The 13146-nt window shown below is 33.1% G+C and overlaps 1 protein-coding gene across 15 annotated transcripts in view; it reads right to left on the bottom strand.

Annotated features, from left to right (window-relative positions):
• Positions 1-13146, bottom strand: part of sema3e (sema domain, immunoglobulin domain (Ig), short basic domain, secreted, (semaphorin) 3E) — a 128671-nt gene that overhangs the window by 45865 nt on the left and 69660 nt on the right. For 8 of the 15 annotated variants that reach the window (XR_012393741.1, XR_012393740.1, XM_068214807.2 and 5 more), the window contains 3 exons: positions 6839-6999; positions 3363-3422; positions 1547-1666 (listed from right to left, as the gene is read on the bottom strand). Coding sequence is in view for 13 of the 15 variants with exons in the window: in XM_021467675.3 (XP_021323350.1) it covers positions 1547-1666; positions 3363-3422; positions 6839-6999 (341 nt within the window). In the remaining 2 variants the exon portion in view is untranslated. Of the gene's footprint in view, positions 1-1546; positions 1667-3362; positions 3423-5520; positions 6014-6115; positions 7000-13146 lie in introns of all 15 variants that reach the window. The other 7 variants (XM_073929318.1, XM_073929315.1, XM_073929320.1 and 4 more) reach the window with 3 other exon arrangements.

The raw sequence follows: 13146 nt of genomic DNA, 5'->3' as shown, positions 1-13146 counted from the left end.
TCAGAATCCTTATCCTGTACCGCTTATTATTTCAAGTAAAAAGCAGCAAAGGCGGCTTAAAACTGATGTACCATTATTGGCAGGTTAGCCTCAAGGGAAGCATAAAAACCTCCAAATATTACACAGTACAGTAATGATGTAGGTCACATTCTTCATTCTTTGCCCCTCTTAACCACCAGATTTTTAACATTCCTACAATTCCCTGTGCTTTTAAGCATATTTTTCCTTTCACCTTCCAGCGGGCTGAATATCAGCCATTGTGTTATCAAACTGTCCTCCAAACCCAAATGTGCTGCTAAACCTCATTGTGTCACAAACATCTGGATCATTTTACAATCAAAGATTTGAAAACTCAAAACACGACCAGTGTTTTAGTGTCTCGAGATGTTAAGAGCTCTAACTTCTTACAGCTCGGACTGGTTTTAATTACGACAGGAGTTTATGCGTGTGTGAATATAGGCACAGATTTCCAGCTCGGCCTCTGGTGACAAACAACAGCACAACACTGGACTGAGTTCACCTGTGAGTCACTACGAGACATTCCTCAGAGGACAAACAGCACAGAAAGAGGACAGGAGACAGCTGACAGGCCACAGTGGTCTATAATAAAATATTGAATAAAAAGCTTCATAGGCTCTGTGGTCACAGAGGCTTCTCTGAGACTGTCAACAAGTGTGACGCATGTTATGACTTTAAAACATGGTGTTTTTTCACCTTACATCTACTTTGAGTATTTTTCCTTCCTTGGAAACAAAAAATAATTATTTATTTATTTCATAGGTCCTAACAAATTAATGTTTTTAAATGTTAAAGTTCACATTCATTCACATTGGTTTAACAACTGAAATTGACTGACTGAAGTCTTTTTTACGTGTAACACGAGGACAAACTAAACAAAATAAAGCATATCAAGGACAAACAAAACAAAACATGACAAGGACAAACAAAACAAAAAAACAAAGCAAACAAAACAAAACAGAGGATAAACAAAAACAAAAACAAACAAAGCAAACACAAAGCAGAAAACAAAAACAAAACAAGGAGAAATAAAAACAAAACAAGGACAAAGAAAAAAACAACAAAACAAGGATAAATAAACAATGACACAAAAAAGGAAAAGCAAAAACAAAACGAGGACAAAAAAAAAACAAGGACAAAGAAATACAACAAGCACAAACAAAACAAATAACAAACAAAACAAGACAATCACAAACAAAACAAAAAGGACAAACAAAAACAAAACAAGGACAAACAAAAAAAACAACAAAAATAACAAGGACAAACAAAAATAAAACAAGGACAAAAAAAGACAAAACAAACTAAACTAAACAAAACAAAACAAAATGAAACAAAACAAAAACAAAACACCTTACCTTATTATCTAACTGTCTAATTATGTTAACTAGTCTTAAAAAAAAGTTTCCATTAATAGTAATAGACCTTTAGGAACTAGATTTGTTTTGAATATGTTTTTTTCATGTAAATATATTTTTTTAAGTAACACAATTATTTTAGCACTACATATTTTTATATAAGTGTGCTTTACCTCTGCTCCACGACTCACTCTGATGTAAGCACACACAGGACTGAAGGCTCCAGTGCCACATGCCAGCAGATGAGTGCTGTTATAATGTTGAACCAGCTTAATGTAGTTTGCACACTCCGGCTGACAGACATACACAAAAACAGAAAGATAGTGTTAAAACATCTATAAACATTTCAACAAGAAATCACTTCACCAATCCCAAAAGTTTGTGATCAGGATTTTTCTTTTGGGAAGTTTTTTCTCACCTCATCTGCATTTATTTGATCAAAACACATTCTAAATTACCATTTTTGATTATTATATACTTGATGTAACTTCAAAGCTGATTTAACTCCAGTCTTCTGCCACATAATCTTTTAGAAATCATTATAATATACTACCAGTACAGTGTTACCTCTAGGATTTTTCCCAGCTGTGGCGGCAGGCCTTTTTGTCTCCTATAGACCTACAGAGCGATATTAATGCGTCCTGAAGTAAAGTGAAACGGCTATAAGTAGTTTGTTGGCCTCACGCATCATGCTCCTGTCAGTCAGTCAGTCAGCACCTAACCTTAAAGGGTTAAACAAATGACGCACAGCACTACTATGATTGCAGAAAAATCGTGCAATTGGTGCGACTATTACCTGCTATTATTAAAATAAAATATTTTGAATGAAAAGCTGTAATGTAGCCGTGGCGGGATGAATTTTGGCATGGCGCCCCACCATGGAAGAATGAATGTAGCAGAAACCATGCAGTATATATAATCCTTCAGAAAACATTATAACATACTACCAGTATATTATAATGATTTCTGAAAGATTGTGGCAGAAGACTGGAGTTAAATCAGCTTTGAATCACAGGAATAAATGACATTAGGTAATAGTATTTGCTGCTCAATTATGATCAATTATTAGTGTTACTCAGGGATCAATAACGATTTTATAATTACCAATGTTTCTGTAGAAAGTGATACATCTGAACGTTCAGGACTTTTTAAAAAACAGAACATTACAAACAGGTAATAGGAAATAATCTGTATTTTTAACATCTCTTGAACAATTTCATGAGTCCTTAAATTTGTCCCTAAATCTTTAATGCTGTTTAAATGATACTCCATCAGAAAAAAAAAAAAAAGATTTCAAACATTTTTTAACACTAATAATAATAATAATAATAATAATAATATTAATAATAATTAGAATAATAAATAAATTATATAATAATAATAATAATATACTACTACTACTACTACTATTGATAGTAATAATGGCTCAAAAATAAAGTAATAATAATAATAATATGAATAATCATTTAGAATAATAAATAATTGTATTTTAATGACAACAATAATAATAATAGAAAATTTAAATATTAATTAAATTATATGGTAATAATACATGCTATAATAATAATAATAATAATAATTATAATAATAAATTAAAATAATAAATAAATTAAAATAATAAATTAAACATACAAAAATAATAAATGTGAATAAATACATTTATATATAAATACATTTATTTATATATATATATATATATATATATATATATATATATATATATATATATATATATATATATATATATATATATATATATATATATATATAAACACATTTTATTTAAAATATTAATAATAATAATAATATTAATGTTATAAATGCAATAAGAAAACTAATCTTTTAAATTTTTATAATTTTTCAAAATTATTAATAGTTTTCCACAATTTTGTTTTAAATTAAAAACACTTTTTTTGTAACAAATGCAGCATTGGTGAGTAGAATATGCTGATTTTAAAAGCCAACCTCCGGGATAAATATCAGCTTTACCTTCTCTCTGCCCTGCATCAAACAGTCCTCCACCTGCTCCTGAGAGCTCGACCAGACAATCTACAACAGAGACACAAGAGCAGGGCTTTGGCTTATGTTGTTCAGGCACAGAAATGCACATGCAGAACACTGTCATTGTGATGATTCTTGTCCTGTGGTTGCATGAAAAAGGCAAGTTTAAACTCGGCATTTCTGCATTCCAGGGTCACTACTTTGATTGTCAGTAATTGCATAAATGGAATGAAATGCAGCTACTTGAACTGAATGCACCATAAACAAACTTTGGATAAAAGCATGGGTTGAATTCATGAATATACATTTCAAGTTTTAATATCCAGTATATAGCCTCTAAAGGAATTTTTCACCCAAAAATGAAACTTTACATAATATTTACTGTCCCTCAAGTGGTTTCAAATCTTTGAGTCTTTTTTTTTTAATTCTGTTGAACACAAAAGAAGATATTTTGAAGAAAGCTGTAACCATTGAATTCCATTGCAGGAAACAAATACTATGAAAGTCAATGATTACAGGTTTCCAACTAACTTCAAAGTATCTTACTTTGTAATTAACAAAAGATAAAAACTCAAAAGTTTGAAATAGGTAAGTAAATTATAGGTGAGACACAATTTTCCCTTTTTATCCCTTTAACAAATTAAGTCAAGCTAACCAGCTCTTAAATCAACTAATATTTCTTTCTTTTTCGACTTAAAATGTTTTTATGCCTTAAGAAATGAATAGTAGAAGTGTAAGGGGTGATACTTTGTGTTAATATTTCACTGTGACTCCTGATTTTCTTTCATTTCATTTATACCCCAAGGAAATCTAGACACTGAACATTTATAAATGTGTATACTTCAAGCTAAACAGATTATTTATTTAAATTAGAAAATATGTGTACACCAAATATAGGATGTTGGCTAAAAGACATGGTACAAATGTGACAATGGAAAAGATAACCTACAGTGCTCAGCATACACGAGTACATCCCTCACGAATCTATCTTTTAAATGCCTATTTTTTAGAAGCTATACAATATTACATTTGTGCATATACATTAGATTTTTCAGTACAGAAAACAAATCTGGAGCTTATCTAACAAAATAACTGATGATAACGGTCCAAAAACTAGTCGACCCAAAATTTATGTTAAAGAAAAATTTTAAATGCAAATTTTTAAAAAGATTAGAAAAAAAAAAATCAAGAAGCAAAAATAATAAACTTTTAGTTTAATTTTGTAGGTTGTATTTTTTTTTTTTGCAATATTTTGCTTGATTTTTATTGTATTATCTTTCAATTTCTGAACATATTTGGTGACTAAAATGTTATTTTAATAAATATATCTGTTTAATAAATCTAATTTGTTTAAATGGACCAAAATACATTGCCTATATTCACTGAAAAATGGATACAAATATTCATTTTCAAAATGGGGTGTACTCAATTATATATATATATATATATATATATATATATATATATATATATATATATATATATATATATATATATATATATATATATATATATATAAGAGAATATTATAATAGAGAATAGAGAAGTACAAAATCTTTAAGTGAGTTTGGGGACCTTTCAAATTGTTCTTAAAATGTGGTGGAGTTGGAAATGTGTTGATTGATGAATAAGAAGAGAGGTCATAAATATTGAGGTAAAATACAACCTTACAAAAGCTGATTTGTCATAGAAAAACTGCTGATTCGGTAGTCGGTTAATTTGTGTGAACGCATTAATTTTGCCATGATGGTAAATTGGTGAAACAACTGCCTGGCAAAATCAATTCTGTCTAACAATTCTAAGAGTAATTCTAAAAATGAAAAGACAAATTATTTAGTATAAAGTAATGGTTATGAAAAGCCGAACCCTCTTTTTTTTCTGCTTGATGCTGCACTCATGAAAAGAAGAACACAAACATAAATAAAACTATCAAATAAAAAGTTTCAGTACAACTATGAGACTAAACCTAACATTATTACAACTACATAACTAATTTCTGTTTTTTTTTGTATTTGGCAGAACACCACAGGCAAAATTATTTAAATGCTGTAAATTCGAGGCACTGTCAGAAACTGAAAACACTATTACTATGAGAATTACCTACCTACCTCACAGTTCTGTGCATCATATTACATATTTACACTACCTGACAAAAGTCTTGACGTCAACCCCAGTTGTAAGAGCAACAAACAATAACTTGATTTCTAGTTCATCATTTGGAAAAGTGGCAGAAGGCAGATTTTTCAGATGAATCATCTGTTGAACTGCATCCCAATCGTCACAAATACTGCAAAAGACCTATTGGAATCCGCATGGACACAAGATTCTCACAGAAATCAGTAGTTTTGTAATGGAAAATTAATGGTTTGGGTGTGCAAGAGATTTGCATAGTGGATAGCAACATCAACAGCCTACCCATTACATTATAAACCACAGGAAAGGGCAAACTCTTCTGCAGGATGGCGCTGCTCCTCACATTTCAGCTTCCTCATCAAAGTTCCTGAAAGCAAAAAAGGTCAAGGTGCTCCAGGATTGGTCAGCTCAGTCACCAGTATGAACATTATTGAGCAAGTCTGGGGTAAGATGGAAGAGGAGGCATTGAAGATGAATTCAAATAATCTTGATGAGAACTGGAAGTCCTGCAAGAACGCTTTCTTCGCCATTCCAGATAACTTTATTAAGTTTTTTGAGTCATTGTACAGATGTATGGATGCAGTCCTCCAAGCTCATGGGAGTCATACACAATATTCATTGTTTGTCTGCGGCAACATGACTTTATATTCTATACTGTACATCATTTCTGTTAAGTGACAAGACTTTTGTCAAAGTCAGACCTTCCTGTCCTAATTAAGTAATAAAAAAAATCAAGGCATGATCATATTTTATTATAGTAAATTAAGCGTAATCTAGAGGCATTAGCTCTTCATATAAGTCACTTCTGATCCCAAATGATCAACTAGAAGTCAAGGTATTATTTGCCGTTTCTAAAACTTGGATAGGCAACAAGACTTTTTTTAGTGTATGTAATGACAGTCCAACCCTAGTGGTTAAATAATCACGCTAAACCTTGCTGTGGTCATGGCATTAGAATAGAAAAAATAAAAATAAATAAAAGAGTTACTGGCCAACTTGTGAGTGAGTAACATCATTTCATATACCTGCCAACGCAGAATTTCATGTGCTAAGTGTTCATTTTAGGCCCTAACTTCAACAGAAAACCAACCACACTTAACAGTGAATGTTGGAGAACTGTACGAGAACAGATGGTTGCATTAAGAGAGCTGTTTTTATTTATTTAATAAGTCTGTGCGTAATTATTCTGAGATTTTTGCTCAAACAGACTTGCGCAACGGACTGTCATGGGCCAAACAATATGATTAACTGTACAGTACCACACACTCAGATGACAACGCTGGGCAAACAATGTTAATGTTGCTTAAATTCTTGCACGTAAACACGTGTACCCGTTTGTGGGGGGCAGTGATGCGCTCCAGATTGAGGGAGTACAGGACGTCTTTTCCCCCGATGATTAGCCGTTCCTGAGTCTCGTCCAGTAACATGGTGTATTGCTGCAGACGGCCCTCTCCGGCCTGGAACACCCACGTCCTGTTCAGCTCCCATAACTCTACAAACAAACATTAATAAAGCAGATTTTAGTGTCATGTTAAACCAGGGTGTTAATGTGAGGAAGATGATAGAGTAGTTAGTGCATTCAGGCCCATTCACAACAAGCATGATAAATATAAAGATGAAGAAAAATACGCTCTACGCCCTGGCGCATGGTGTAACAGGGTTGTGCTTATTTTCTTAATGACTTGTGGGTGTGTTTTGAGCATAACATGCAATAATCCAATCAGAGTTTTATCTCTTATTCCCTTTAAGAGTCAGTTGCGTCAATGGCGGTCTATTTCAGTTCATCAACAAAGCAATGTGCCAACAATGCGCCTTTACACACCTCTTTTCTAGATCAGCACACCCATGAGTCCCCAGTGGCACAAATGGATTTGCTATTTAAAGAACGTGGTGAAAAACGTGAACAATGTTGCGCTAGTCTGAAAACAGCAACAAATCATAATTTCATGACTAAAGTAACTTGAAAATCATCTGGTTGTTATATTTAAGAAATATTATATTCTTAATGGGCATGCCAAACAGAAACAGGGCTCGAAATTGACTTTTTTTTTTTTTTTACTTGGTCGCACGGTTGCTCCCATTGTCAAACATGTACTGTAAGAGAACAACCAAAAAAAAAAAAAGCCACACTTGAAAGGAGAATGTGCGCTTCTTTAAGTTCTAATACACATTTTAATACTGACTTAGTTAAATCGCTTTAAATCATCATATGAGCCATAATCATAATTTTTATTTAAAAATGCTAGGTTTGATTTTTGAAGCATTAGTACAACTCTCTTTTACGACTGACTTAATTTGATTCATGTCTAAATCATAAACTGAATTGGATGAATTGTGTGCCAAAGTTGAAATTGCTGGCTAAGCTCAGAAAATCTAGATGGTTAAGACATTCAGAGATATAAGTCCATCCAAATTCTGTCATCATTTCTCAAATCAGACACAGAACTATAAAATCTTCATGTACACTGTGCTCCGATCTTTCTGATGCATGATAGCTTCACTTAAGAAGTTATTGGTAAAGGTCTATAATAATCTTGTTATTTCTAACTGCTTACCTTCAGATCATTTCACAAACACACAATGTAGACTTTCATCATTATTAGAGTTACATTTTGTTTCAACAAAAAGAAAATATATAGTTAAGCATGATTGAATTTCTCTTTTTTGATTCCTGATGCGAGCACTCCTTTGCTCAGCCTAGTGTTTCTAAAGGTAGAATTTTCCCAGCCTTTTCCTAGAACTTGCTTTATGTAACACTTATCGGTTTTAAATAGATTGCCGTGTCCCAGGGCAATGCACCACATATAACTAATATTAGCAAAAGCAGCATCTCTCCAGTTCAAAGCACAGATGAAAAGACTGCCACCATAGAATTAAAGCCATAAAGTTTGGATAAACTGACAATCATTTTTTGTTTTTTAAATAGTGACGATTAAATACAGTCAGACAGCTAGGAAAACAGATATACAGTAGGACAACTATTTGTAAATGCTTCTTTTATTCAATAATGAAAGTGAATTATTTTATTATTTTTATAAATTCTTACAGTTAAAGGGATATTCTCCCAACATGAAAAAAATAAATAAAATAAAAGTAATTTACTCACCCTTTAACTCACAGGTGTCAAACTCAGTTCCAAAAGGGCCGCAGCTCTGCACAGTTTATTTCCAACCCTAATTAAACACACCTGATCAAACTAATTGAGTCCTTCAAGCTTGTTTGATACCTACAGGTAAGCTTCGGCCCTCCAGGAATTGAGTTTGACACCCCTGCTTTAACGGTTTCAAACCTTTATGATTTTTTTTTCTGTTAAACACAAAAGAAGATATTTTGAAGAAAGCTGAAAACATGCATAGTATTGACAGTATTGGCATTTTCTACTAGGAAAGTCAATGGTTACAGGTTTTTGCTTTCTTCAAAATATGATTTTTTTTTTTTTTACGGAAGAAAGAAATTCATAAAGGTTTGAAGGGTGATCAAATAGTGAGTAAATTTACATTTTGGGGGGAGCTATCCCTTTAACAGTTACTGTAAACCCTACTGGTTATAGCATAATCAGTGTTTCCTCTAAGATTTTTTCCAGCTGTGGCGGCAGGCCTTTTTTTATTTTTACACAGGTCTACCTGTGGCGTTATTTCAATGACAAATGTCGTGAGTGCAGTATTACTAGTCGAGATCGCATTTATTATATAATAGCCTACAGCATGCAGATCTCTTTGCTTGCGCGCCGAATTCCTCTGCTCGTGCACAAAACTTCTTGCACACCCCCTCAAATATAAGTCGCTTCAAAAGCGCGCAGATCGTGTGCGCTCTCAAATAAATCCTGCTGAAGTGTGATTTAGTATGTTTATGATAATGTTTCAGGACGATATTAATGCGTATTGAAGTAAAGTAAAATGGCTATATGTCGGGTTTGGTGGCCTCATGCATCATGCGCCTGTCAGGCACTTCTACGGTTACAGAAAAGTTTGCATTGTTATAATCTACTTACCCTTTAATACGTTTTGGTGCGATTATTACCCGCTATTAAAAAAATTAAATGTTTTGAATGAGAAGCTGTAATGTAGTCATGGCGTGATGAATTTTGGCGTGGCGCCCTGTCATGGGAGAATGAATGTAGCGGAAACCATGATAATGGGGAAAGAATAAAATATAAGTTATTTTATTTAAGTATTTGCTCTTTTTTTGCTCTACAAAAAAATCATAATCAGAACCAACCCACAATAAGAACTAGATTTGCTAAAATTGCTAAAATTAAAACTATACCCAATCCTAGTCTTCAGTCACATGATCTTTCAAAAATTATTATAATATGCTGACTAAGCTTTAAAAACAAAATGTTAAAAACGTCATTGCTTAAAATTTTGCTGAAAATCATATCTTTATTATCATTTTCGATCAATTTGTACTGTTACTGAACAGAACCAATAACTTCTTTCAAAAAAATTTTTATTGAGCCTAAACTTTTGAACAGTAGTGAATGTTGAACCTTTATAAAGCTCATGACTGCTACATTTCTTTCCGCCACAGAGTGAAGTCAGGCAGCTGGAACAGGATTAAACACACTACATATACAGGCAAAATCAGACAAAGATGCACAGCTTCAATGAATCGTGATATGAAAGAAATTGGATTATATGATTAATCAAAGTATGCGGTGTCGATGACTTATGACAGATTTCCTGAGCGCGTTTGCGTGTGTGTGTGCGTTGGGTTGCTCCATGGGGAGTTGCCCCCGTAATGGTCTTGACCTTCTGATTTATTCAGCGTGTGTGAGTTGGCCCTCCAGTCATACACACCCAATGACAAAATGTGTTTTTCATTTTAAATGCTCTCTGGTTGCTTTAGACAGCAAAAAAATGGCAGCCTCCCAACACACACAGATGCTGGCAGATCCATTGATAAGTGGATACACACACATATACCACTGAATGGCAGTTGAGGTCAATGACATATAGGGGGAAAATAAGACAGAAAATAAAAGAGATATATTAAAAGGAACTACTCGGCCAAAACGAAATGGAACATTCTGTTGTTATTTACTTTCTTTAATGTCATTTTCCCAAACCAAATATGGCCTTCTTTTATTAAATGTAACATTTTCAGGAATATCACGAGCACAGTTTTTAATATATGGAAAGTGCACATGGATTGACCCAGTCATGTTACAACCCCAAATCATAAAAAAAAAAAGTTTGGGCAGTATGGAAAACACAAATAAAAAATAAATAAACTAGTGATTTCTAAATTTTCTTAGGCTTGTATTTCATTGCAGACAAATTTGTTTATGTGTTCCTCATGATTTTTGTTTTAATTTTTTTAAATAAACACGTATTTTTAATATTGATTCTTGCAACACATTTCAGAAAAAGTTTTCTTTTTCAAAGCACTTAAAATACATTTAGGGACTGAAGACAGCAGGTGATGAAGTGTTTAATGTGTTTAAGGTGTAATTTTGTCCCATTCTTCTTCTAAAACAAGTTTTAAGGTGGGCAACAGTACCGGGTATTCTTTGTCACACATTTTGCACATCAAAATGCGTCACACATTCTCTATTCATTAAGATAGGTCGGGACTGCAGGCAGGCCAGTCAAGTGCCTGTATCCTAGGGCTAGGCTGTTAATTGAAATCGACATTCAGAATGTATAATCGACCCAATTTTTCCAGGACCATTTTTTTAATGTGTGGAGTGACGTGACCCTGCTCTGTTAAAGACTGATTTTTACTTCTGTGGCCACTTTGCAGCTACATTTGATCTTTGGTTAAGTAGGACGATGGACCCATTTTTGAGACTTACTTTGCACTATATTGACGATGATGGAAGGCTGCGGCAGAGATAAGGCACATTTTTCATTACATTCAAATTATTATTTACATGAAAATTTTTGTAAACAGAAGATGCTGGACATGTACCGTTTAAAATACTATTTACAGAACATACAACAGTTATTTTACTTAGAAGAGGAGCTTGTTTTTTTACTATTAATATGAAAAACATGGAAAATAATTTATTTAGTTTCCAAAAGTGCAAGTTTTTTTTTTTTCACTTTTTTGGTTTTAGGCAATGTGTGTTTCAATTTCAGTTGTTCAACGTTGATGTTGAGTAAATAATCATAGATACCGGAGGTGTGTTTCCTTTAATTATTTAAGATCAAGTAATGCACCCTTCATTCAGAAATCTCTTCCTTGAAATATGTGATCATATTTACTGCACAAAACCAGTCAGTGAACTACAAATGCAATGTAATGTAACTAAAAATTGAAATAATTGTTCAATAATCACAATAGAGTTAAAATGTTCAATTAATCAAGATTTAGTTTTTTGGCCAAATCACCCAGCTCTACTGTATCCTCTTCCTCAGTAATGTATGCAGAATGTTGTGTTGCATTGTCTTGTTGAAATACCCATGTGCTTCCCTGGATAAGAAGGCAGCATATTTTGCTCCAAAATCTATTTGTACTTTTCAGGATTAATGGTGTCATCACAGAAGTGCAAGTTACTTTTGCCAAAATCCCTAAGGCAATGCCATACCATGTAAGGCCCTTACTTTTGGACTTGTTGCTGGTAACAGTCTGGATGATCCTTTTCTTCTTTGGTCCAGAGACTACAGTGTCAATTTCCCTCAAAAAAACACCAGAAATACTGATTCATCTGCCCACAGTACTTATTTCCCCTGTGTGATGGTCCAGATGTCTCAGAGTGGATGGCGCTTCTGGACACTGTTAACATAGGGCTTCCTTTTGGCACAGTACAGTTTTAAAAGGCATTTGTGGATGCAACCACGTAAAGGTAATTGACAGGTTTGCCAAAGCAGTCCTGAGTCCATGTGGTGATATTGCTTATAGATGAATGAGGACTCTCGAGGCTGTGCCATCTGAGGAATCAATATATCAGCTTAGGTAGTTCAGCTTAGGCTAGCGTTTTTGTCCTTTAGCATTGAAATTCCTGTGGATTCCTTGAATCTTTAAATTATGTTATGCATTGTTGACGGTGAAACATCAAATTGTTTTTTTTTTTGTTTTTTTTTTTGAGGAACATTGTTTTTTAAAACATTTCAATAATTTTCTAACATATTTGTTGGCAAACTGGCAATCCTTGCCACAAATTTGCTTCTAAAGGACTAGACCTTTCTTGCTGCTTTGTACCAAATCATAATTAAAATCACCTGTTAACATCGCCTGCTTCAAATCAATCATTATTTAACCAGATTAATAGCCCTAAATTGCTCCTGTCTCAACTTTTTTGGAATGTGTTGCAGGTCTAAATGAAAGGAAAGGATTTATGTAATGGATGTACAAATGAAATGAAGTAGACCAGACCAAAAAAGAAATATTTTGTGTTAATGTTGTCTGCTGATTTGGGGTAGTACAAAAAGAACCATTAAAAAAAATCAAAAGAAATCACAAAAAAAAGGTTTAAATACAAAGTCATGTGATGAAGCGATTGATTTATATAGAATAAAAACTTCAATTTCAATATTTTTATTAAATTCATTTCACTTTATCACTTTAGGAGTAGGAGCACATTTAGACATCATTCACTACTATTAACTGTAAAAGAAAGGCCAAAATATCTCCGTTTGCAACCCACAAAGGAACTAAGGATTGGAATTAAATAAAAGAGAGCGACTTTTCAATT

The sequence above is a fragment of the Danio rerio genome, chromosome 18 (assembly GCF_049306965.1).
Source record: "Danio rerio strain Tuebingen ecotype United States chromosome 18, GRCz12tu, whole genome shotgun sequence".
Taxonomy (NCBI): Eukaryota; Metazoa; Chordata; class Actinopteri; order Cypriniformes; family Danionidae; genus Danio; species Danio rerio.
Note: the sequence above shows the minus strand (reverse complement) of the source record. Positions and strands in the feature narration are given on the sequence as shown.